At 49.6% G+C, this 26,398-nt stretch overlaps 1 protein-coding gene across 3 annotated transcripts in view; it reads left to right on the top strand.

The window, feature by feature from the left end:
• The window catches only part of ARSG (arylsulfatase G), a 62,660-nt gene that overhangs the window by 28,269 nt on the left and 7,993 nt on the right, over window positions 1-26,398 (top strand). For all 3 annotated transcript variants that reach the window (XM_074971887.1, XM_074971885.1, XM_074971886.1), the window contains exons 7-10: window positions 5,769-5,965; window positions 7,783-7,863; window positions 11,810-11,918; window positions 21,712-21,832. In XM_074971887.1, the coding sequence (XP_074827988.1) occupies window positions 5,769-5,965; window positions 7,783-7,863; window positions 11,810-11,918; window positions 21,712-21,832 (508 nt within the window). The remainder of the gene's footprint in view (window positions 1-5,768; window positions 5,966-7,782; window positions 7,864-11,809; window positions 11,919-21,711; window positions 21,833-26,398) is intronic.

Raw genomic sequence — 26,398 nt, 5'->3', positions numbered from 1 at the left:
AGATGTAAAGCAGCCCCCTGAGAATCTCCCTTCAACTGGGAGCCGGTTCCTATTGTCCATCAGTTTTGTCACTGTCACTTTTACAGACAAGCTTTCTGCATGGTGTGAGGCTGGGCAGATGCTAAGTAGTCATCAAACAGACACAGCTGCAGAGCCTAATTCAAAAGAGCACTAGCGTGCAAAGTTCAGCTGTGTGTGGCAGATCTCATCCTTCTCCCACTGAACCAAAGGGAGTCAGGCCATTGACTTCAGTCAGAGCAGGGCGTGGCCTTCTACAGGGATACTGGTGCCAGAGATTGGAAAGGGGATTTATGTCATGTGTAGCTAGCCTCTTTCTGTGCAGTGAGGCCCGGAGCGTTCTGGTGCTGGTAGCATTGGCTGGCCCTGAATCTGATTCTCTTCATACCAGATCAGCTGCTGGGGCAGGATCAAACACCCCTGAGTCAGAGCTGGAGGCCAGGGTTCCTCTGGATCCTGCCAGGGCAGTAGGAGAAAGCAAAACTGTGTTCCAGAAGCCTTGGAACTGCTGGTTGCAGTTGATCCTTCTCCACAAGCTGCCAGTTGCTCTGGGGATGCAAAAGGGGATCCTAGAACCATTCCCCTGCCCTAGAACAAACTGGCAGGGCCCTGGCATCCTGTTGTCGGGCCCAAAGAAGAGCCTGTCAGTTCAGTGCTAGGTCTACCTCACTCATCCGTGACAAAGTCTGAGCCTGAACTCTGATCAGCCTCAGATTGTGTTATCTAAACCAGGGAGTGGTAGTATTGACATACCTTAAACATGTATTTTCCAGGGCAGTTTCTGCCCCCAGTTACCTCTGTGCTAATCTGTTTTTTATCTGTCACCTTGGTATCCAGCCCTCATTGCAGTCATGGTGTGAGAGTAACTAGAATCTGCTACAGTACTGGTCTTGCCTTGTATCTGCACCCATTTTAGGAGCACAAATACCCCAAACTGAGGCTTGCTTGTGCACGTAGTTAACCCCCAGCTGGTTCACATGCATCAGGGCACCTGCCTACCTGTGCAAAAACATGGGTGCCCTTTGGAAGGCTTGTCCCTGAATTGCTGCCCTGATCCCATGGGACTGTTTTAGAAGCAGCTGCACTGTGCCTGGTCGTACACATGCAGGGTTAACGGAAAAGCTTTTTAACCAATGTCTAGATATTTGGGGAAATGTTTCATTATCTGCTGAGAACTGGATTAAACAGGTTGCTGTTCAGAGGCAAAGTCCAGTTTGGCTGCTGCCGCTTAACTTTTAAATAGTTTAGTTTGCTATGGTTCTTCTTTGCCTGACTCTCTCACGTTGCTAGACAATGGCAGAACACTAGGTGTGTCGGCTATACTTTGTTTAGCTAGATGTGTCAAGGCTGAGCAGCTCATGACAGTGAGATTCAAATCCGTCCCAGGGACACAGAACCGAGGGACTGAGAGGTACAAAATCAAAGGATTTTATTCTAAAAGTCCCACCCATGAGTTATGAATTAAATATGTATTTTTTGCAGAATCCTCATGGAGTGCGGATGCAAAAGGCAACCGGGATTCACAGCTGAGTGGACGGGGGATGAATCCGGTTATTTCTGGATTCCTTCCCCAACTCCTATTAGAAACATTGTACTCCTGCTGGTTAGGCCAGATCCAAACATGTTCCCTCATGCAAAACTCCAATTGAAATCAGTGGGCTAAATTATTAACATTATTGTGTGTGTTGTGGTAACACCTAGAAGCCCCAGTCCTGGGTCCCATTGTGCGAGGCGCTGTACAAACACAGAACAAAAGATCTACTCCGAAGATCTTGATTTACTTCCACCAGTATTCCCTAGATATGAAGTCAAGGGAACTGTGAACATGCTTTAGTGCTAAAAGGGTCAATAGTTTTGCGTGAAATTTTGCTGCAGTGTGGTACCTGGGTTTGCAGAGATTGCTTTTCTAGAGCCTGTCTCAAGCCATTCAGAAAACGAGGTCCTGTTGAGTAGAGTGTCCAGGTGTGGGTGTGTGAAAATGGCGGTATTCGCCTCAAATTCAATTTAGACCCCGCTCAGAGTAGCTGGCTGGGTCTGTGAAAACAATTGGCACTGAAGCAGTTAACAACACTGATACTGGAAATTGTCCTTACTTAAAGTTTCAGAGGTTGATGCCCTGTTGAAATAAAAGGGATGGTTCCCATCTTCCCCCTGAGCTATTGTTTCAGGCTCCCTGCAGACTCAGGAAAACAGTGTCGCATCACCCCACAGAAAGAAAGTGATTTTTTTCCCCCACAGCAGTAATGGCTAGACACGTACATGCATATTTTAATTACAGCTACATTTTGTACAGGAATGTAATAGCCCAACAACAAAGTGCAATAGGGCGTGGCACTTTGGCTGGCTCCAGCTACGCTGTGGAATAAAAAGGCTATTCAGTGAGCTTTAGGATTGACTAATGTTTTCACTCGGTGTGGGAGATGTCCTCTAGGCCAGTGGTTCTCAAACTTTTGGACTGGTGACCCCTTTCACATAGCAAGCCTCTGAGTGCGACCCCCCCCTTATAAATTAAAAACACTTTTTAATATATTTAACACCATTATAAACGCTGGATGCAAAGCGGGGTTTGGGGTGGAGGCTGACAGCTCGCGACCCCCCCATGTAATAACCTTATGACCCCCTGAGGGGTCCCGACCCTCAGTTTGAGAACCCCTGCTCTAGGCAAAGGAAGGAAACATAGGCCGCAGGGTGGAAACGTGCTCTGCTGGAGTCATGGTAGCATCTTAAATCTTTTAAAATTTGATCAGGCTCTGGTTCGGCAACAGAGGCACAGACTTGCAGGGCTGGGAATTAGTGAGGCAGACTGCAGTGTCCTTCGGTGACTTCCAGCCCTTTGTTTGACATGTGCGCGCGCGTACACACGCGTCACTGGGATGACCCAGTTCCTCCCGATCACTTGTCATCCCGCCCTTCCCTTCACAGGCCCCTGAGGAAGAGCGGGCCTCTTTTGAGGAGATAAATATAGCCTGTAAACAAGAAAACAGGATGTGTCCACTGGTGATTGAAAAACAAACGTCAAGGGGGGACGATCAGCAGCCCTCCGGTTTGTTTGATAACAAGATTCTCATCTAAACGTGCCTTGTGAAAAGTTGAATGCATGCGGTTTGCAGCTCTGAGACACCACTGTCCTGCTGACGTGGTTGTTTCCCTCTGTGTTTTAATCCTGTAAAATTACTTCCTGATACAGCGTGGTCCGGATCTTACCTTGGTTTTCTGCAGGGGAATGAAAACAAAAGGAAACACAGTAGATTGCAAAGCACTTGGCAGTCCCAGTCGTACACATGGGAAACTGAGGCACAGAGAGGCCAATGACTTGCTTATGGTCATACAGGGTGTCTGGGGTGGTGCAGGAAGTTGAACCTGGGGCTCCCAAGTCTTAAGCTCGTGGCCTAACCTCATGATCATCCTCCTCCTCAGATGGCCCCAGAATCTCTTGAAGGGAAGGAGAGTTGAGCCTCCCTCCAAAACTCTGTAATTCCCCTTACCCTTAAGTCTGCAGTCATGGGGTCTGGTGGGGTAGGGGGGCAGAGCCGTGGGAATTCTTGCTGAAGTCGGGATTACAGAACAGAATGGCCCTCTCCTATGCAGGACTGACCATTTGAGGGAAAACTCCCACCATCACCCTAGCATGGTACAGCTCCACCAAGTGGGGGCGCTAGTTTGCAGAGTCAGCCCCCAGAGCAGAGTAAGAGGACGTGGTGGTAGAAACAGCAGTGCCTAGCCTAGGCTAGCACTCCCGCTCTAGCTAATGGAGAGAGAGCTCCTGGATCTGCAGCCAGAGACTTCCCTCAGATTGTCTGCGCTGGCAAGGCCCTAGGTGTGGCCCCTTTGGGTCAGGTTTGTGGCATGTTGACAGGGGGAGGGTGGAGGAAGCTTGCATTGCGGCTGCTGAACCTGTTCTGCGGATCGCTGGGGGACTGCAGGCAGCCAGGAAGGAGAGACTAGGCCTGGAAGGCAGCCAAGCTGTGAGTGCATCTGACTGCCAAGAAATGAGCTTAGGAAGTGAAATCGGGGCGAGGAAACAGCCCCCGCGCTCCCGGGTTCCTCAGGAGGGGCCAGGAGCGGTGGTGGATGCAGCGGGCGCTTAGCAACTGGGGGAAAAGCAAATAAAATTCTGGGATGCATGAACAGCGCCAGGGAAAAACTGACTCTCGCCCAGTGACAGGAAAGAGTGAGGCTTTGGGACTTCATGCAGCTGCTCGACTCCAGGGCAGGTGCCGAGGCTGCTTGAACCCACCTGGGAGGCAGGTTTGCTGGCCTCTTCCTTGTGCTTCGCCTCTCACATAGATTTTATCTGCAGAAAAGCCAATGACACTCTCCATCCCTCCCCCTCCCTGTCTGCTCCTGTTGAGGGTGGGAGGGCAGGTGGGGCTGATCCAGTCAGGGCCAGAACCCGGCTTCGGAGGCATGCACAGTGAATCCAGGTGTGCAGCCCCCTGCTACACCATCCCAGCGGGAGGAATGGCCAGTGCAGAAAGGTGGGTGAGGTCAACCCTCTGCCCGGGCCCTGCTTGGGAATCCAACGCTGCTGTCTGCGCTAGGCTGCCTCAGCCTGTGTGTCGAAGTTTGGGGCTTTGCTTGGGCCCTGCCCCACAGCATGAGAGAGAGTCTGCTTCCACTCCATGCACCCATACAGGGCTGGGTGCTCGCCAGCCCTTAGAAACAGGTCCCCTTCCTGGGCTTCACTGCCTGCCATGTTTATTACTGCGCTGATCGTAGCTTGCACTTGCTCTGATTATTGACCCTAGGAGAGCGGGGGAGATTTGCAGGCCTGGAGTGTGAAGTACCTGACTGGGTGACTTTGTACTTACTGTAATTTGCCTTGAACGGCCTTTGGACCGAAGGGCTGGAGACGAAGAGGGAGAGATCAGAAAGAGACGCTGCCTAGGGTAGCATGTGTACTAAACCTGAGGCACAGAGACCCCCTGTATCAAATCCCCTATCTTGTTTGCTCATTCCTGCAGAGGAGGGGCTTCTGCCTGGAACAGGGATGCAGGGCTGCGTTCATCTGGACCTTTCCTTTGCTTCTGAGTGGTGTTGGGTTTGCTCTCTCAGGAGGCTGTAACCAAAAATCATGGAGGGACAGAGCCTGTTTGCTTGCCTCATGTGACTCCTCCTGTTAGCCCCCAGCTCCCTGTCCTGTGCTCCAAGAACTTCTCCTCCCTTGCAGGGAGCCCAGCACCGCCGAGCCCTGGCGCAGGCTGGATTCCCAGCCCGGAGCTCTCTCCTCCCAAGCTGCAGGTGCTGAGAGTCCTGGGAGCAAGGTGCCGAGCCCCAGGATGAGGGGCTGTGCGTTGTAGAAAGGGGTAAGAGTGTCGTCTTTGATTGGCCACAGCAGGTTCTGTCTAACCTTCCTCAGCTGCGAGAACAGAGGCCTATGAGGTGAAGCCACAAGGCTCCAGCTGAGTTCAGGGCCCCTTGGCGCTGTACAAACCCGGAGTGAGAGGGAGCTCACAATGTTAATAGATAAGGCAGGTGGATGGTGGGAGGGGGAATGGAGGTACCAAGTGGTGAAGTGACTTGCGCAAGGGTCCCTGGTGTATCTTTGACAGAGCCAGAATAGGCCCCAGGTCTCCTGGGTCCCAGTGCAGTGTCTTACCCACTGGTGGCCTTCTGTAAAAGTTCCTTCTGCATTAGAGATTGTGGAAAACCTTTCCCCCTGCCCTGCCCTGCGTGCCCAGGCTCTGCACTCTCCCCACACCTTTCTCATAACCAGCGTGCTAAACACACTTCCTGTGTTTCCTGTCTAGTGAAAGCGGACGCCCCTTCTTCCTATACCTAGCGCTGGCCCATATGCACGTGCCCTTGGTCCTCGCTCAGCCTCCCTCCAGCTCCTCATTCCCTGGGCCATACCGAGCCAGCCTGAGGGAGATGGATGCCCTGGTGGGACGGATAAAGGACAAAGTTGACGGCTGCGGGAAGGAAAACACATTCCTTTGGTTCACAGGTGAAGCAATAAAACCAGCTGCAGTAACAGCAGATCATCTCGATAACTGATATTTACGTACTGCTTGGATCCGCAGGCAAGGCGAGGGCTGAAGGAGAAAGGGGTGAAGGGCATCCACGTGCAAATGGGAAGCCGTCTTAGGGACGGCCCTCGCATTGTGTTAGGGGCTGAAGTGGGGCTTAATTTGGGGGGGTGGGGACTTGTTCACGGCCTCTGCACAGGGGAATGGATTTCATCCTCCATGAACCCTGTTCCTTTGTATTCATCTGCGTTAAACAGTATTAAAGCCACAGGCCAAGCTCTGCTCTCAGTTATTCTGGTGTGAACTGGGAGCTGCGGCACCAGTGTAACTGAGAGCAGGATCTCTGCTGGTCTTGTTTCTTCCATTCCTGTTAGCCTGCCTGTCTCACGTTCCCCTGCCATCTTTGTTGAGTCCCCTTCCCCAGCCCTTCTGTAGAGCAAGGAGAACCAGCTTGGGAAAGCCCCATGTAATCCAAAATATCGGGGAGGAACAACAGGGGTGGGGAATAAACCTCTCCTGGCCAAGTGGAGTTCCAGGGAGATGGGGAGCAGTAGGCAAGAGGAGCTGCAGGCACAATATGGACTGAGGAGGTTTGGTCGGTTGCGTGCCCAGAGCAATACTCAAAGCTGGATTGTTGAAAATGCTGATTGGTGCCTGGCCTCAGGTGAGACCCAGCAGACACCACTGAGAGCGACACGGTTACTCTGAGAAACTGGCTTTCAGGCCCACCCTGAAACTTGGGGGACTCCTCTTCCCCTTGAAATTGGGGGGGTGCAGGGAATGGAGGCTGGGATCCCCAGAGCATGTCCTCTGGATTCTCCTGTTGGTCAGGCCCTGCCTGAGGTGCTGGTCCGCTGGCACTCAGATACCGTGCAGATGGGGGGCAGTAAATTTGCCTGGATAGGTCAGATTCACCCACCTTGGGGTGTTGCTAGGGAGGCTGAACTCCCCCACCGGCTTTATAGGCAGGGTTTGGGCCTCACAGGGCCGTGCTGCTCTGTCAGACTCAGCAACGATCCCTTCTGTCAGGCAACTTGTTTTCCACCCGCCTCCCCACCCCCCACCCTCCCCAAGCTGCCCCACTTCAGGCGGGCGGATGAACCTGGACATCCGTGTCTACAAATTAAACCTCAAATTCCCGTTAATTAAAAAACCCAAATCCGCTCTTGCTGAGATGCCTCCCTAATGAGGATGTCTTGCTTCACTGCCATTCCGATGACAGGAACAGCTCTGCGGCTCATTAACGCCAAATTGCTATTGTCCTCCCCCCTCTCCCCCCGCTCTTAGACTCAGTCTCCTGAGTGGAAGTTCAGCCCCCTTGAGAAAACATGGTCCTGTTATTTGGAAATAACCTCCATTGTCAGCCATTCAGTCAGTCCTCACTCAAGGGCCTGCCGAGGTGAAAAGCCATCAGGTGCTGGAGAGGAGGAAAGCAGGGGATTGGTTGCCTCTTTAAAGGGTGTATGAGCTTCCCCACGGGGAGCAAATATCATCCGCAGCAGCTCCCCACTTACCCTTAAACATCAGGGGGCTCTGTCTGGAGCATCCTCGATTGAGAGAGGCCACCAGACAATCTGCTCCGTGGAAGCTGTGTGAGATTGGGCCACTCTCACTCAGTTTCCCAGGTGGAAATCAGAGTAACGCTTCATTTTGATGGAACTGATCTGAGTTTTTGCCCTAGGGATGGAAGCTGGCTTCTCTCCCATGGCCTTCATGGTCTGACTCGTTCGCTGTGTTTCAGTCCAACTTGTCTGTCTCTGGCTGTTACTCACCAAGATGTTTCTCTCTCCTCCAGGAGACAATGGCCCTTGGGCTCAGAAGTGCGAGCTTGCAGGGAACGTGGGCCCATTCTCCGGGGCATGGCAAAGGCAACGAGGTAACCGACAAGGGTGCTTGCGAGGCTGTTAGCATCTTGGTAGCCATCACATGTGCCCAGCTGGGAGCGGGGAGGGACCTGGTCCTGGAAGGCCCTTGTTCAAATCTGGCCACCAAGCAGAAGGGAGGGATAGGATACTTCCCTGCCTCTGGCAGAGTTCACTCCCAGCTGTCTGGCTACTGCTGCACCATCTCTGCCATGGATTGATTTACCTGCGGAGCTCCAATTTCTGAAGAGCAATTTTCTTGCCTTTAGAATGGACCAGCTAGTACGAAATGGCAGGTGTTTCCCCAAAATGTCATGGGGCATCAGGCTGCATTAAGGCAATCCGGGGCCCTGGACACACATGCCCATGGAGCTTCCTGGCCCCTCCCCCATGCCATGGCCCTACCACTTCTTATGGAAGCAGCAATCTTAAGATGACTGGAGAAGTTTGTGCCTCTTGGAGCTATTGTCTTAGGCTGTCTGCAGACTCAGGCAGATATTGTTCACACATGGCTCACATTTCAAGCTTTTGTCTTATTGCACAATAGTTATAAACATAATTTTTTAACTGACAGTCCCTGGTTCTGGACCTATAGTGTCATATACTCTAGCTTCTAGATACATATAAAACTATAATCTGGCCCTGACGAGAGATGCATATACAAGGACTTCAAGCCCACCCAGCTCTTGAGGTGACCCAACGGAGACCTGTGCTCTGACTATGCTGAGAATTATTTAGAGCTTGGCTTTTATTGTCCTGGAAGTGCTGAGCTCCCACTGACTTTTGTAGGGGCTAGGGGTGCTCTGTGTTTCTGGAAATCAGGCATGTAAGTGTGTGTCATTGTAAGCCCTCAAATCTAACTGTACGGAGATGGGGTTTTAGTGTTTGCTGTCTCCGGGGGAGCCATCTGTGTGGTGGCTTTGATTATTTACACAGAAGCTGCCAAAAGTCTCCAGCATGACTCAGGTGTTTCCCGCTTCTGCTTGTGTTACGCACTGTGAACGTGTGTCGGGTTACATTTCCCCATTTGCTCCAGGACGGAAGGGGAGGGGGCAGCGGAGTGAGGCAACATCTCTTTCCTCATCTGTTTCCTGACATCTTCCAAATATAGTAGAGGCCCGGCGGAAACTGCTGTGGGATTCTGAGAAAAGGCTGCTGTGGGCCTGGCCAGCCAAACAAGGGGCACTCCCTATTCCTTGCATCTTTTTGCAATTCTTGCTTGGTAATTTTTTATCACTTTTTTTTTCCTCTCTCCATCTCCACCTCCCAAAAATCAGCAAATTGGGATTGTATTTCTCTCTTCTTACCTAATAAAAAAATAAATCTTTAGCAACAGCCCAACACACCTATGAGCAACCAAGCCTACGATAACAGGTAGCCTGGCACCCACTAGCAACCCTATAACAACAAACCGGGGCTAGCAACCCACTGCTCACAGACAACCCTACAGATCAGACCTCACAGAAAGGGGAGAAATTCCATAAGGATATAGAAACGCCTGTCAGGAGCAGTGATTTTTAAAATCCCTCTAGGTTCCTTCTGAAACTGGATGCAACAAAGGAATATTTATAGATATTTCAAAGTGAGAAAAGTGCCGATATGACTCTAATATCTTTGTTTGTTCTATAGCATCTCAGTCCTATAGGTGCTGATCTCTCTTCTATTGCCTCAGGTCTCTTTTGGGTTCTTATGGACGTGGTTTGCCTATCCTGACATCCCCAGAGCATGTGATCTATCTGCCTGTTTTAGACTGCCGCCCATCACTGTCGTACCTGAGACCCTTCAACATAAAATCAAAAGCAATAGTGAAGTGCCTGCTGGACTTCATGATGTCTCTGCTACTTCTCCCTTTTTGGGATCAAATCTCTGCTTGGGAGAGGGTGTTTGGGATTTTTTGGGTAGAGGTGTAGGGGAACAAGGGAGGCTGTCAGTGTGGTGAGTGTCGTTCCTGTGGTGACAAGGCTTTTTAAATGGGTTGGGTGAGGCCTGAAACTAGCTGGCAAGTTTACAAAAGAGCACTACAGTGCAGCTACTCTGATCTGGAGCCTGGGGTAACTTGGCACCCAGATCTATGGGTTCTCAGTCACTAGATGAGCCTCTCCATGAGCTCTGCACAGCAGAATAAAAGATTTCCCTCTTCCCTTCAGCGGCCCCCAACCCCTTGGGGAAACTGTCTTCCTGTCTCTGGCTGGGTGGGCCCTTAGCTGTTACACCCGAACCCCTGGAAGGGCTGGTACTGCATTGGAACCCTGATGTCTCCGTGGCGATGCACCTGACTCATGAGATGGTGCTGGAGGTGTGTTGAATTCGCTAAGGAAGGAAGCAGCGGACCCACCATCACCCCTCCCAGGCATGTGGGGACGGTGTCCCCCTTGCACGGTTCCCCCTGTTTTGTACCTTGCCTGGGAGTCGCACTGAAAGGGGGAGCAGTGTCCTCTCCCCGCTGGAAACGTCCTAGTTTTTGGCCTATCATTGGGATGGATTTGTTATTACTTGCAAGGGAATGTTCTGTTCTGTTTGGTGTCAAGTTTTTGTGGAAAGCCTTGACCTTTGTAATTGGATGGCATCACACAATTGTGCAACCTTTATCACTGAGAAAAATCCATGTGGATTTGTTTCTTTTGTTTTGCTTCAGCGTAGTGTTTACTACTGCAAATGTCACCCTGAACCTGTCAAAAGGCTGCTCTGGCTTCCTGTGTAAGTAAAGCCACCACAGTATGTGGTATGGGTAGCACAGCTAGTAAATATTCCTTTGACTCTCTCCTGCTGCCTGCTATGACTCATTACAGGTTTGTGTACAAATCACTTGAACTTACTGTGTCTCAGTTAACCCAGCTGTAACTTGGTACAAGCGAACCGTTATTTAAAAAGCACAAGGGCCTCTTTTTATTTGGACTATGGAGGGTCAAATTAAAGATCTGTTACAGAGGCTGATTTAAGCAATAGATTACTGTACATGCCGCAGTTAATTCTGCAATTTCGTATTTGAGTTCTTTCAGAACTCTTGGGTGATACCATCTGGTCCTGGTGACTTATTTAGGCTAGTGCTCTAGCCACTGGACTATATTTCCTCCCTTGCTAGAGGTAGACCCAGGTTTTTTGGGAAATGAACTAGTGGGTAATTAAGAGTAGGGGAAATTGTTTGTGATGTGGTCAGAAGGGATTTAGTTTTAAGTTGCAGGTATGTGTTTGTATGTATACGTCAGCAATCTGGAGGGTGCAGCTTTCATGTACTGGAGTTGTTTCCAGTTGGTACTGTATGAACACATGCATGTACACCCCGCTCCCCCTCCACCCCCATAGCCAGCCCCTGAGGCCTGCACATAGAAACAAAACCGAATCAGCAGTACCCGCAAGCTAAACATTTCTCTATGTGTTAGGTTCTCACACAACATCAAAGGCTTATGGAAATAATGTCACCCCAGCTACGTGTCTTGTGAAATCAGCTCTGCAATTTTTCCATTTCTCATCAAAACAGATGAGAAGTAAAAGGTACCACTGTTAGGAATTTTAGTCTGGAAGGGACCTCCGGGTCATCGAGTCCATTTTCCTACCCAAAATCTTTGTTAGAAAGGGCGAAAGTGGGAAATCCAGCTAACTTTTCTCTCTCTTCCTTCTCTGAAAAAAGAACTCTGTAACCTTTTTAACCCCCCCAAATGTTGGAAGGACTCAAAATGTACAGGGTTTAAGCCATGCATGGGTCTGGTGCTGGCCCAGGGTGAATTTCATCCTAAAGAAACTGGGGGGCTGGGAGGAAGTTACTCGTTGAATTCACTTCGCTGCAGGATTTTTTTTTTTTCCTGACCTAGCTTCACATTTCTGATGCAATCCTCCTCCTTTGTCATTTGTTTAGTATCTGTGGCGCTGAATAATTCCTTTACTTTATATCAGGAGAGGTTTGGGTTAACCTAAAGCTCCTGTGCAGAAGGGCCGCTGTGAGTATACCTGTCTGTCTTCCAGGTGGGAGTGCAGCCAAGCAAACGACCTGGGAAGGGGGACATCGTGTTCCGGCGCTGGCTTATTGGCCTGGCAGGATCCCTGCCAATGTGTCAAGCGTTGCACTGTTGAGGTAGGAGGACAAAACTTTTTTGTTTTCCCTAGGTGAGGTCTAATGAGCTAAGCACAGGACTGGGAGCCTGCGTTAGGAGGCCTGGATCTTACATAGTCTTTCTCCCAAGCAGGTAATGTGCTCTCAGGGCATGAGTTAAACTGCTGGCATTTCTGCTTTAAACACTGGGAAGCAAACCACGATCTGTCGGCTTGGTCCTGACAGATGAGCCTTTGCTCAATGGCTCAGAAGGAGGTAGAGGAAAATCCAGGATCGCTGCCAGTGTGCCTGGGGGGAGGGAGGGTGTTCCTGCCTGACTTCAAGCTGGGCTGTGGATAAAACCGGAGTGAAGGACTGCTTCTCGTGTGTGTCGTGCAGCATTGGTGGAATCCAAGTCTTTGTCCTTCTCTTATTGAGGGCCAGCCCAGTGAACCCTGCCAGGACAGCTTGAGGCAAAACATTCCAAAGATTAATCCTCCTTGCAGGGAAGAAAGGAATTGTGATTATACACAAAAGCTCTGCTCCAGCTGATCAGAGCAACTGTTTGCACAGCCTGGTCCCCTGTCACGGAGTGGGGTGGGGAAGGGATAGCCAGGACTGGATGCTCCAGGAAAGAGTGTAAAGCCCACATTGCAGCTCTGAGTGGTGAAGGGAAAGACTGTGGATTACCTGCTGCTTTTAGGTCTACCAGACCCAGTCCAGCAGGTTTGACAGCGATAACTCCAGGAAGCTGCCAGAGTTTCAGGGCGCACAGCTGTGGCTGGACTAGAGAAGGAGAGGGCTGAAGGGCACTTGCAGGCTCTCAGAAATACCCAGTTCCAGATTTTTGTTGTTGTTAAAGATGAAATTCTCCAGTCCCGCACAGCCCCAGGGGCGGGAAATCCAGCCTTATGTACTGTCCTGTGAAACGCACTCACCATGCTGGGGCAGCAAACGGCACTACAGTGCAGCTACTCTGGTCTGGAGCCTGGGGTAATTTGGCACCCAGATCTATGGGTTCTCGGTCACTAGATTGACATGAGCCCAGATCCATAGAGCCCTGTGCGGATACAAGATTCGTATCCGCATCTGAGCCGCAGTCTGCAAACATTGTCCGTGGGTATCTGTGGACCTAAAGCAGATATCCGCAGATTTGCAGGGCTCTACAGGTCTAGTGCCTCTAGCTTGGCCTGCATCCAGTTATCCCCTCTGCACTGACGGGGAGTCAGTCTTGGACAAGGAAATCTAAAGACAACAAACTCCAAGGAGGTTTAAATAACTAACTTCAGGTGTGTGACACAGACCAACAAAAGGCAGGATGTTGCAAGTGAAGGGCTGATGGCTTGTCTTTAGGGAACTCCACTCACTGGCCACATCCGGTGGAGACGCACATGGTGGTGACGTAAATCAATACCTCAATAAATGGGCATTAGTGAATGTCAATCACACACTGGGGGCAAAGGGCAGGGCAGTTGTAGGAAAAGTGGGAGTATATACGATGATGTGGAACAAAGTGGAGCCCTGGTATTTTGTAACCAGTCGAACAGATACGGTAAAGGGCCAAGTTATCCCAAGGCTGTGGGGTTTTATACCAGACGTTCATGCCAGTTAAAGGCACTCCATTGGGAGCCTTGGGGACTGAAGGTATAGTAGAGACCACAGCAGTGCCAGCTTTCTCCCCCTTCATAGGACAGATTTTCCCTAGGGGTGACAGGAGAGTTTGATTTCTCAGGCTCTCTTATTTGCAGGTGCCTCTGGCTGGACTGCCAACAAGGACACTGATTTGTGTCTCACAGAGTGCGGGACACCGCAGTCAGGTAGGGACTGAGACCACCAGGTGGATATGAGTGGGTGATAATCTTTGTCATTACCAATCAGGAAGGGCTCTGTAGTGTGACCTGCCTGTGAGGCTCTCTGCCTGACACTCGCCCTCAAAACAGTGCAGGTTGTTTGCTATCCAGATTTCTTTTTCCCCATGACAGGTCAGCAATGGACCCTAGCCTGTCCTCTGATCCCTCAATAGCTTGTTTTGGAAGCAGCCTTTCTTACAGAATCTGATCCAGATATTTTCACAGAAAGGTCATCTTTGTCTTCCCAGTGCTGCAGGGTATTTCTCTTTGCTGTCATTAAACCAATAGGAATCCACCTCCAGGAAATCTGGCAGAGATCGAGCACTGTTATTGGCTGAATTGCCGATGTGTCCTCTCTCAAGTTAGAGAGGTAGTGTGGCCTGCTGCTCTGAACTTGTGCCCCAGCATGACCACTGGCTCACCCAGGGGCCTGGGCCCGCACCCAGAGGCAGTCTTTTCCAGTTTGAGGCCTCTGCTCTTAGGTGCCTCTCTAGGTACTTATGGGTCATCCAAATGCATGGTAAACACTAATGGATATTATTCTCACTTGCCCCTGTGAGGAACGGCTGGGCTGTTCTCCCCACTGTACAGAGGGGAAACTGAGGCCCAGAGAGACTAAGTAACTTGCCCAAGGTCACAGAGGAAGTCTGTGAGTAAGCCAGGAATTGAATTGGTGTCTCCTGAGTCCCAGTCCAGGCAACTGTAAAACCCCCGGCAGATGCAAAGCTGTTGTGTCCGGGACTTTTACTCTCTCATGACTGCAGGAGCCCAAGGGTAGGGGGCCTGGCGTGGCACTTCTACCATGGCCCAGAGGGACTCTTGCAATCAGGGTGGAAATTACCAGCCCAAGTGGCTAATCTGACCTGTGCTGCAGGCTGAGCTGACACCTGCCAGGCCCAGGATAGGGTTCCCACCAGCTACACTCCCCATCAGTCCCTGTGCCCACCCGAGATTGGTGCAGGAATTAACTCTCCTCCCCTGGGCCTTATACTGAGACGTAGTTACTCCAGCTGGAGATGTGGGTGCTTTGAACATCTGAAAACCAGGCACTCAGTGTCTCAGGCTGATGAATAAAGCAGCTCATCTGAGCTGGGCATTCAGAATTAGTGGATGCTTTTGGAAATGTTGGCCTCAGTCCTTCTTTGCCTCCATTTCACCCCCCTGTTAAGTGGGAATGATAAACCTTCTCCATTGCACAGAGGTGTGGCCAAGATTCATTAGCTAACGTCTGTGCAGCATGCCACGCATTGCTGTCCCCTGCACTGGCAAGGGCATGGTCCCAAGGACTGTCCGGATGGGTCTTTCCCTTCTCTAGTCCTGTGATCCCAACTGGCATTGGAGAGCATAGGTGCTACCTGAAATGATCACCTTGAAGGAGGGGAAGATGCAACACGCCAAGTCCAGGAAATGCAAGCAGCTGGCTGCAATGTGAAAGAGGCACGCCTGTATATTAGCTTGGCTGCACTCCAGTCTCTCGGTCAGGGATGCTAATGCAATCAGCACTACATGGTGCTGGGAAAGATTGTTGGGAGAACATCCTGGCTGGGAGGAGATGGAGCGTTCCTGTGGAGTTGTGAACGATGGATCTGAGTGCAGGAGGAAGGTGCACGAGGTGAAATCTCCAGCCTCAATTAAAGCAGTCAAGGTAAAGGCTTTGCTCCCATTGGGGAAGAAGCCAAGCAGCATTTTTATGTGACTGGGAAACTTCTCTGTGGATGAAGGTTGCCCCTCACCCTCAAAGGATGGTGATACAGAAGGCCATTGTGGAGTGAGGTTTGGAGGCCCATGTGGAGTGTAATCTCTTAAAGACCTGATCCTGCAGCAGAATTCTGCATGCAGAGAGCTCCCATTTATATATGGGCACTTTGCTTGCATAAGCCTGGCAGGATCGGACTCTTTATGGATTATACTGTAGAAGCTCCTTCAGATTCATTGGGCCGGCTTCAGAATGCCCTGCACTGATTCTGTACTCTGTGCGACTATCCTGGGGAGAGCAGTGCTAAGCGAGACTTGAAGGAAGTCTAGGTCAGTGGACAGCAAGGCACAGAGCCATGGACAGCAAGTCAGAACTGAACAGAAACATGCTGATGCACTCTATATTCTTTTACACACACACTGTCGTCCTGTGTGCCAGTGCAAACATGCAGCTACTAGCTTGTTTCCACTGAAATCTGCCATGGCTGACTGTTTTACTTAATGAAAAGGAGTACTTGTGGCACCTTAGAGACTAACCAATTTATTTGAGCATAAGCTTTCGTGAGCTACAGCTCACTTCATTGGATGCATACTGTGGAAAATACAGAAGATGTTTTTATACACACAAACCATGAAAAAATGGGTGTTTATCACTACAAAAGGTTTTCTCTCCCCCCACCCCACTCTCCTGCTGGTAATAGCTTATCTAAAGTGATCACTCTCCTTACAAATACATCTTCTGTATTTTCCACAGTATGCATCCGATGAAGTGAGCAGTAGCTCACGAAAGCTTATGCTCAAATAAATTGGTTAGTCTCTAAGGTGCCACAAGTACTCCTTTTCTTTTTGCGAATACAGACCAACAGGGCTGCTATTCTGAAACCTGTTTTGCTTAATGAAATTTAACTAGTAGAGCCTGCCATGACTTTACCATTCTCCTCACTAGTCAAAAGTAGGGCCTTGAAGTAGGTCACTGGGATTAGTAAGAAGCAAATTGCACCATCCTTTACTACACACTCTCTTGGCAAAATTCTGCAGATTGAGCAAAGCTATTCTGCAGTATTTTTTGCAGGGACAGGTGTGTATCTTGCTTAATAGCTCTTTATTGCTGCATAGCTGTCTACATTGTACCATCATCAGCAAAATATGGTTTGAGGTGGACTTAAAGAGAAAGGCTTTTCCTGTCATGATGTCATCTAGGATCCTTGTGAGCTACTTGCTCTTCTGCTTCATGGATTTTTTTGAAATATTCAGCCTGGTTCTTTCCCTACAATGAGTTGGAAGAAATACCTGTAGAGTCAGAAACTTCCAGTGTTGTTCAAATAGACATGGACCCTAAGCAGAAAGTTTGAATGGCTTTATTTACCCACAGGTCTCCTTATGAGTGTTTGTTATGTAGGCAAAAGCATCTTCCCCTTTCAGTACTGCCACATTTTCCTAGCTTTACTTCTGAGATTCATCCTCTTGCACCACATTGGCCTTCGCACAGCTCTTGGAAGGTCGCATATGTGTATTGCACGGGCAGGACCGGCTCTGGGCACCAGCAAAACAAGCATGTCCTTGGGGCGGCACAATTCCCGGGGTGGCATACTGGCCACCCTTTTCTTTTTGCTTGGGGTGGCAAGAAACTTAGAGCTGGCCCTGTGCACAGGGGCAAATGCACATTCACCTAGAGAGATTTGGTCCCCCGTGCACTAAATTGTCAGGAACAGCTGCATTGATTCTTAGCCAAGGAAGTGGGTTTTGTGTTTTGGATGTTGCCATCCCAGGGAAGGAGGTGCCATCCCTTATATTTATTGCAGGCACCTTCAAAATACCAAAGGTAACTTGACACAAGAGCTAAAGTGCAAATTGTTACCCTTTCAGTCTAGAGCTGACCCCAAGCAGAGTTGTTGCAGTGTATTTATGCTGGTTGACCTGGCTGGGGAGTGGTTCATGGCTGGAGTTTCGTCAACAGTCTTAGAAGTCTCTTCTTCCCTTGATATGCACGTCCAGCTTGTGTCTTCCCAGCTCAGCAGTCAGCGAACTCTGAATCCTGAGATACCAGCTAAGAAAGAGCTCTTGTGTTAGAGCTGAAGACCTGGAACATTGACAGGAAAGATGAATTGTCATCAAAGGTTCTGTTACAGCATGAAACCTCCTGACATCTGTGATCTGCACTTCATATCTGCAGGGGATGCTGGAACGTGATACCCCCGGAGAACTCTGAAACCTTCATGATCAAAAGCCAGTCACAGGGGAGACTGCTCACAGGGGGATGGGGGAAAGAGATTGACAGCAACAACTGGAGTCACAGTGTCACATGCAACATAGAGCGTAGGAATAAGGGCGTTACGAACTCAAAGCTTGGCTCCCATTCAAGGCCCACAAAACTGGGTGAGCCTGAGCTGTGTTATGGAATAACCCCAGGCGTGTGTGGTTTCAAGACAGATCGCACCAGCCCTGAGTTTAGACTGTAAACTCTTCAGAGCAGAGTTTTATGAGTTTGCCCAGTACCTAGCATGAAGGGGCCCTGTGGGCACTCCAGTGTAAACATTAAATCATCCTGCAAAGGCATCTGCCTGTGAAGCTATGAAGGTGCCTTTGCAGAATCGGGACCATGGTCAAGAGCTGTGACTGGGTGAAATGTGGTTGTTTCTAACATGGTCAACGGGTCTCATGTGCCCCTCTCACGTATCCCTCTTTTCTCCCCTTACACAGTCCCTTTCCAGCATTGAGTCTCTGATCATTTCCACTGGCCTGGCTGCTGTTTCCAACCTGTTTTTGGCATAATGTCTTGAAATTGTTCTAAGAGGTAACGCTAAGGGCCAGATCCTGAGAGGTGCAGAGCATCTGCAGCTCGCCTGACCAGCAGGGGGAGCTGCAGGCAGGTGGCAGCCTCGGGGTTGGCTCCATGGGAGCCGTAGGCCATGTCTACACTACGGTCGTTGTGACAGTATAGCTACAGCACTGCGACCCCATGCAGTGATGGAAGGGGGTTTTCCGTTGGTGTAGGAACCCCACCTCCCCTAGCAACGGTCGCTAGGTTGATGGAACCTTGTTGGCCTGGCTGGGATTCCCCCGGGGATGGGGCCTGAGTGTTCTCTGGTTGGAGCCTGACTTATTTAACAGCCTCCTCGCTTGCCTCGCCCATCAGCCAGCCTCTAGGAGAGGGTGTTAGACTGAGCCTGCCTTTCTGCTCCCCTCGGCGTTGTTTGGCTGCTCGGTCTCTTAGCAGCCGGAGAAATAGGAGCTTCAAGTTCCTCTGCTTCCAGCTCACGCAACTGGGATAGTACCAGTGGGCCCAGGCCAGAAGTGCTCACTCAGGCAAAACTCCTGTTGTGTCCAGTCATGCTCCTTGACTTCCGTGGGAGTGTGGGAGTGTTGGTTGAGTCAGGAGTTCAGGCCTGGGCCCTGTAATACCTGGCACTCTTACTGCGGCTTGGCATGGCACTTCTGCTCCAGCCCAGAGCACAATAGTAGCAATCCACCCCCCAGGGCCTCTGTGAGACAGGGACGTTGTAGGGTTGTTTTGCCTTCCTTGCGCCTGGTAAGCTAAGACGCAGGTTAAGCTAGTTCCCTGAGATCACAAGGAGTCAGCAGCTGGACTCGGAGCTCCTGCCAGTGGGGTTTGTGTCTGATCAGTGGAACCTGCCCCCCGTTAGCGTTTACTTCCTAAAGCGGAGGTGTTTACCCATCTGGCTCAGCCCAGCTGCCTGGAGGTCCGAGAGGCTGAAGGAGCTCTTCCCACCCTGGCCAACTCCGTCATACGTCTGTAAGTGCTGTGACTGGGACAGAGACCTTTCTGGATTTCCAGCAATCAGGGAGTTACCACCCTGTTCAGGTGCCTTAGGCATGCGGGGGATAAGAGCCTTTGAGAACACGCAGCGCTTTCCAGGCAGCTGTTCTCGGGCTGGGAGTTATCTGTTCTTGTGTCCAACGCCCTTTACCGCCTCAAGAATAAACCCCTGAGGAGGAGAATGCGCTGATGAAAGAGAGGTGCTTTCATTGCTGATCCGCACTGCTGTTTCGCGACAGCGATGGAAGCCCTGTGCCCCGACTTTTGCAGCCTTGTAACTCTTGTGGGAGCCTAGCGTAAGGGGCCTTCTCGAAGCTACTTGCTAGAGGTTTCAGAGTCAAAGCAGCACAGGCTACAGGTTTCATAGGGTCCCAAACTCCCAGCTACCATGGAAAGTCAGTGGGAGTTAAGTGCCTAACTCCTTTAGCCCTCTTTAAAACCCCAAGCCCCTGTGCTTCTTACCGAAGCAGGTCATGAACACCGTTGGGCTCTTACCTGGTTGTTTTCATCTGCAGGTCTTGAAGCGCTTTTAAACATGAAATGTTTCTCCTCTCCTTGTGCACGTGGTCCAGGGAGCTCTGGGGAATGTCACTGATCCATGCTGTTTCCTTTATAAGGGACTGGGGGCTACCATGGGAGGACACATCTGTCCCCAGAGTCGGTGCATAGCTTGTTTTGATCATGCTAGATTGCCAGGTGCTCATGCTCACTGGCAGCTAAGGTGGCTGTCCACGCCAGAGGATGGTAGGAATCGTATGTGGCCGTCAGGGAGTGCATTCATATTTGTGCCAACAACAGGAAGGATTAGAAGGGAAACAGAGCTACAGAAAGTGAGGGTTAGATGAGGGGGAACAGAGATGCAGAGAGCTAGATTTGCTGCTGATCTCACTGGAGTTGTGCCTGCTTATAACAGTAATGAATTTGGCCTAGAGTGTATAAATGACTTCCACAAGGCTACACAAGAAGTCAGTAGCAGAGGCAAGAGCTTAGGTGTTCCTGGTCCCTATCCCATGCTCAGTCCATCAGACCATGTTCGTGTACAATCAGCACGTTAAAAGTTGGCTGCAGTCCACAAACAGCAGGCAGAAGCTCCCACCCTTCCCGTTCCTGGCCTTGCGGGTCTATACAGTGCAGCTCCTGGGTGGCAGGACGCCTGTTCCTCTGTGTGTGTCACACCCTGAGCAGGATCTTAGTACATGGAGTAACCAAGAATTAGCCCAGAGCAGTATTTTGTGGCTGAGCTGTAACCCCCTGAAAAGAGAGGATGATGGTGGAAATGCTGACGGCTTTTCGGTATAAGTGCACAAAACAGCACTGCTCTCATTTTCCAGTTTGGTTTCTATGGTTCCTGTGTGCGATGCGTAAGTGAGACCACATTTTCCTAGGTTACAGGATCTGCTGTGACTGGAGTGAAAAGTGACTGAGTTAGCACTTTCCCTTCAGAGGGGAACTTGGCACCTTTCTGGGGGACTTCATAAAGGGTTATGTGGCCCTGCCGCAACTGCAGTATCTCTGGCCAGCTTCCTCTTTGATGTGGACTCCCAGGTATCCGAGAACCTGGAGGCCCAAAGGATTCCTCTGTGAGTGCAGTGCTTCTGTGTTCCTTTCTGGCAGGAGATACTCAGCCATGCCAGCAGAGGGGATGAACTAGGCGTTAGGGCATGGCCTGGCACGTGGGAGAATTGGGGTTCAAATCCCACCTGATTATTGTGCGTACTGGGGTAGCATCTAGGTGTTGTACAAACACAGGACAAAAAGACCTCCCTGCCCCAGGGAGGATCTCTGCCACAGACGCTCTATGTGACCGTAGGTCTCCATCTGTGATGATAATGCTTCCTAACCTCACTTGAGTGATGCGAGGACAAATTGATTGAGGATAGTGAGGTGCTCAGGTGCTACAGAGGTGGAAAAGACCAGTAAGTACCTCGAGAGAAACCACATTCCCTAGCAGCTCCAGCCCCATTCTACAGGGATGCTGGGTATAGCCCACTTTGACCCATTGTCCCATATTTTAGTAGTGAAATTGTTTAGTGTGTCCTGTCGCTGTTGGGCACAGGCCTTTGAGCTCTTTCCAGTTGCTGTGTTTTTTGGCAGATTGATCTGTGTAAGACGTGCTGGCTCGTCTCACGCACATGTGCTCACTATCCTAAAAAGATGCTAATCAGTATGGCATATAAGGCGATTGCATCTCCCGTACAGAGCATGCCCACAGCAAGCTGTGCCTCACGTTGCCAGGGCTCTTTCATTAAATACGCAGAGGCTAGGGATTCTGGCAGGCTTCTTGGATGGGTGCCCTTACTCACAAGTGCCATTAGCTTTGATAAGCAGCAGGTTTGAACTCCTGTGTTCCCCCAGCATCCAGGCCCACATATGCCCCGACATTCCTGTTAGGCCTGGGAAGGGCTCGCTGGGGGACAGGCTCAACTTCTTTTGCTCCAAGCTCAGGGGTGTGGATGGGATTTTTCCAGGACGTTGCATCCATGTTTTAATGAAATCTTCCTCTCTGCTCCAGCACCACAGACATTTTCCCCACCTTGGTGTCCCTGGCAAAGGCGAGCCTCCCTCCCAACAGGCGCTTCGATGGTTCAGACGTGTCTGAGATTCTCTTTGGGCAGTCGCACCAAGGGCACAAGGTATGTAGTGGACTCTCTTCAACGTTCAGCTGCAGGGGGAGTTACAGACGCCACCTCAGTGAGGGTTAGTTGTTAGGCCTTGTGCATGCGAGCATTACCATCGGGGCCGTCACGGTGGGAATGCTGCTGTGGACAGCTTGGCACCACTTTAACCACTGTGTCATCTAGTCATGCGGTGGTACAATGGTGGGAAATTCTACTGTGGACCCAGCTTCCGTAGGGGTGTGGTTTGACTGGCGGGGGGGCAGTGGAGTGCAGAGGGCTAGTTAGCATAATGAATCTACTGTTCATTCCCTATCCCCCAGACTCCCATCCCAGCTCATTTTGAGGTCTTATGTAAATTGGCTCTGACTGGCCTCAGGTCTGACATCACATGACAGGACTCCATATTACCAACTGCCCAGCATTACTTGGCATCATTCAAGAGAGATCTGAAGCTGAGCTAGCCTGGAATCTGAGCTGCCTCTTCACTCAAGACAGGGTGGTCTCTTCAGGGCACTGTGGAGATTGCCGGGAACTGGTGGAAGGGTTGAAGAAGAATCTGCAATGGCTTGATTTTATTTGTAGTACACAATGGTAGCACCGAGAAGTCTCAGCTGAGATTCCAGGCATGATACAGACATACAGTGAGATACAGTCCCTGCCCCCAAGAGTTTATCATGTAAGTAGACAAGATAGACCAGCACAGGAGGGGATAGTGGACTTGTTTGAAGTCACACAGCGCATCAGTGGACAAGCCAGAAATAGAACCCAGGTCTCCTGGCTACCCACTGGACCACACTCCATTAGCAGCAAGATGGCAGTTACAAATTAACCTTACCAAATTTGGAACTGCACATTTCTGTGGGCTCCTCTGGCATTTCCCAGCTTGGCCAGAATGTCACAGACTGGATTTCATGGCAGAGGTGGGGTGGGGCGGGGCAGGGCAGGACAGAAAATATTTTTTTAAAAGAGTAGTTAAAACTTGATTTGTACACTGAGCAGCTTGGTTAGCGGGGGTGTGTGGCCCATCAATGTGGCATTACGGGCTAAAGTGCAGAACTTGGCCCTTGCCCCATTCCTTTTTTGCTTTGCAGTTGACCTTTCAGATCTTTCTCCCTGTGCATTTCATGGCTGAGATGCAGTGATAAGAATGCCATCCCATGTGATATTTGGGTTGCTGTAGCACTAGAATTAGAGATAAACAAAAATCCCAGGCACTTGAAGCCAGTAGCGTGTGTCTGTCTTGATTTGACAAACAGGGTCATGATTAAGCTCCTATTCGTTCTGAGCCCTGGCTTGCGCAATATGTCCATTATCAATTTGTAAGTAGGGCAGCCAGTCCCGTATCCTGCAGCTTTCAGTCCACATAACAATAGGACCTTCTCACAGCTCCCTAACGCACGAGAAATGCAGTTAGCAGGACAGCCATTACATGGACACATTTTCTGAGTGTTACACAAGATTTTGGCTGCGGGACTCCAGTGGGCTTTAATGAGCATCCCACAACTAAAGTCTTGCTCTTTGCTTTGAAAGTCTGCCCTGCTGGGAGCTTCTCAATCCGGCTCCCAGTAGGGATTTTGGATTTGCTCTCCAAGTCCATTGCGTATTTGGAATTTAATATTTTTTATGGAACCCTTTGTTGACTCCTAAGATAAACAACGGAGGTGGGGGAGATATGGCGAAAGCCCATTTGGCTGTATGAGTTTTGATAGACCTTATTATAATGAGTTTGTAGTGATGGGCCACTGTGAAATGCTACAGTTAGCACAGCATGTCCAGTACTTAAGCAATAGTCAGGGAATTAACCATCTCGAGTGGTTATTTGCCCAGCAGTGGCTGAAAGCCTCCAGGCAGTTCCAGAGAAATATAATAGCCATGATAGATGAGCATGGGCTTGGGAATTTCCAAAAGTGTGGGGAGCGGAAATTGAAGGGGGCGTAAGAGGCTGCGGACGGGTCACAAAGAAGAAATGATAGACAGGCAGTCCATAGTGGGTCAGGAGAAGCAGAGACTGCAGGGCAATAGAGAATGTAGTGCGGCTCAGGGTAGCCGTGCTACAGGACAATAGAGAATGCAGTGCTCGGGACTGCAGGGTAATAGAGAGTGTGGTGCTGGCTTGGGGGTAATACAGAGCACCGTGCTGGATTGGGGCAGCGGCACTGGGGCTGCAGGCTACGAGGCAATGCTACAGAGAACTGCCCGGGAATGTTGCTACTCAAAGGAATAAGTTACATTTTGACCTTAAACCCTAGATTGTCATAATAGCAACAAATATTGAAAGGTTGCATTGGGTACTAATTTAGTTTGACTGTTGTCTCCTGTTTACCGCCTGTCTGATGTGCGCTGTCTGTGGTTAGTCACTGATTAATATCACACTCCTGCCTCAAACCACTTGCGTTCCTGAGAAAGCCTCCGGACTCCTAGCATTTCAGGATAGGAAATTGGGATGGGATGGGAAACTGTTGTGTTTCCGGCTCCTTTCCCTGCCTGTACAAAGTTGGCCCCATGCTGCATTTTGCTAGTGTTTTGTCCTGCCCTGTTCTAAATATCCCCACGGAGATGGTAACACGGAAGGCCTTGGCTTTTTGGCCTTTCAAATGATCAGCTTGTGTCTTTTGAGCACTCCCTTAAAGGTGAGCGGGTTTTGTAATTCTCCCTGGAGGTTCATAGGGGATGAATTAACCCTGTCAGGGCCAGACCCTCCCGGGTTTAGGAAACTGTTTGATTAAATGGATCAAACAGTAGATTGCTATTTCTAGGACAAGGACAACCCTTTCAGCCGGTTTTGGGCTCAGCTCCCTGCCTTTTGTAACCAGCGATTGCTGTTGCCATATCCAGCGTGTTCTCTGTCTGCGAGCTAGACGCTGGTGCACTCCTGAACCGTAGTCCAAACCAGCAGCCCCACCAGTTGTGTTTGAAGTTGCCTGGCTCCCCATCCTTTAGCCAGCTGAGACTTGAGTTGTTCCAGCCAATTGGATACATTTGGTCTGGTGTGTGCTACGCCCTGCAGAGGGAGAAGTAGGCGAGTCTATCAAAGCAATCCAGTGCCTCGGAGTTTATGCATTATATTCTAATAAGGACACATCCATGGGTCAGCAATCACTTGGCCTTGTGCCTCCCAACACACTCATGCTGGAGAGCTGCTTGCATGTCTACTGTACCTCCCTGCTTGAGTGCATATAGCCAAGTACTTTGCAATGAAAATCTACTCCCTTTCATCTTGTACTTCTGAGCTAGTGATAGCAAAACTGCCTTTGATGTTACAGGCTTTTCCTTGACACAAATCCTCTCTGAACCGGTTCCTTTTTTTTTTTTTTTTTTTTTTGCGGCATCTGATTTATGCACAGTTCTGGCGGCTGATTGGGGTGGTTGTTTTTATTTTGGAGGCAGTTGGCTGACTGCGGTGTCTGTACATCTCCTCACATTGTCTCACTCAGATGTCCTTTGCTTTCCACTCCAACAGCACCTATATTCACTAGCAGTACCACCTATGCCACTTCTGGAACTGCAGCCAGTGCCCTGTTTTGAATAAGGTTTGTTAGCAATAAAAACAAATCATACAAAATGTATCATGGATACAAGCATCAGGCAAATAGGCTTTTTTCAGTAGATTAATGTCGAAGGAATATTCCTGATGCCCGCTTAGTAATAGAAACATACTAAGTAGTTTAGTTCAAACTTAAAATGATCATTTTTTTTTTTAATAAAAAAGTCATGAATCACTAGACATGTAACGTACCTGGTAGTAACGGGTTGCAATTCTCTAGACTAGAGCCATTCATCAGAGGGCTTCAGTTAAGATGAGCAATTTACCTATGCAGTAAGAATTGTAATAGATGTTTTAGAGATGAAAACAACAAGGAGTCCGGTGGCATCTTAAAGACTAAAAGATTTATTTGGGCATAATCTTTCGGGTGTAAAAAACCCACTTCTTCAGATGCATGGAGTGAAAATTACAGATACAGGCATAAATATATATTGACACATGAAGAGAAGGGAGTTACCTTATCTTTAGAGATGGTTAACCTGAGTATAACAATACCAGCAAACCTTTCAAGTGTAGACAAGGCCATATACTTGTACTGCCTATTCCTCTTCCTGCATAGGGATAAGCCATACTGGTATATGGCAGTTTATACTGATGTGACGGCATCCATGCTAGTCAGTGCACCACGTTCACGCCACTGCGATAGTTAAATCAGTACAACTTTTGTGTGTAGACGAGACCTAATTTTAAGCATGCAGGGAGACCCACTGGGCTTGATTCTCATTTATGCTAAGGGATTGTCTACACCAGGGGTCGGTAATCTTTCAGAAGCGGTGTGCCAAGTCTTCATTTATTCACTCTAATTTAAGGTTTCGCATGCCAGTAATACATTTAAACATTTTTAGAAGGTCTCTTTCTATAAGTCTATAATATATAACTAAACTACTGTTGTATGTAAAGTAAATAAGGTTTTTAAAATGTTTAAGAAGCTTCATTTAAAATGAAATTAAAATGCAGAGCCCCTCAGACCGATGGCCAGGACCCTGGCAGTGTTAGTGCCACTGAAAATCAGCTCGCGTGCCACAGGTTGCCTACCC

The sequence above is a fragment of the Natator depressus genome, chromosome 14 (genome assembly GCF_965152275.1).
Source record: "Natator depressus isolate rNatDep1 chromosome 14, rNatDep2.hap1, whole genome shotgun sequence".
NCBI lineage: Eukaryota > Metazoa > Chordata > Testudines > Cheloniidae > Natator > Natator depressus.
The sequence above is the reverse complement of the archived record's forward strand: the minus strand, read 5'-3'. Positions and strand labels throughout refer to the sequence as shown.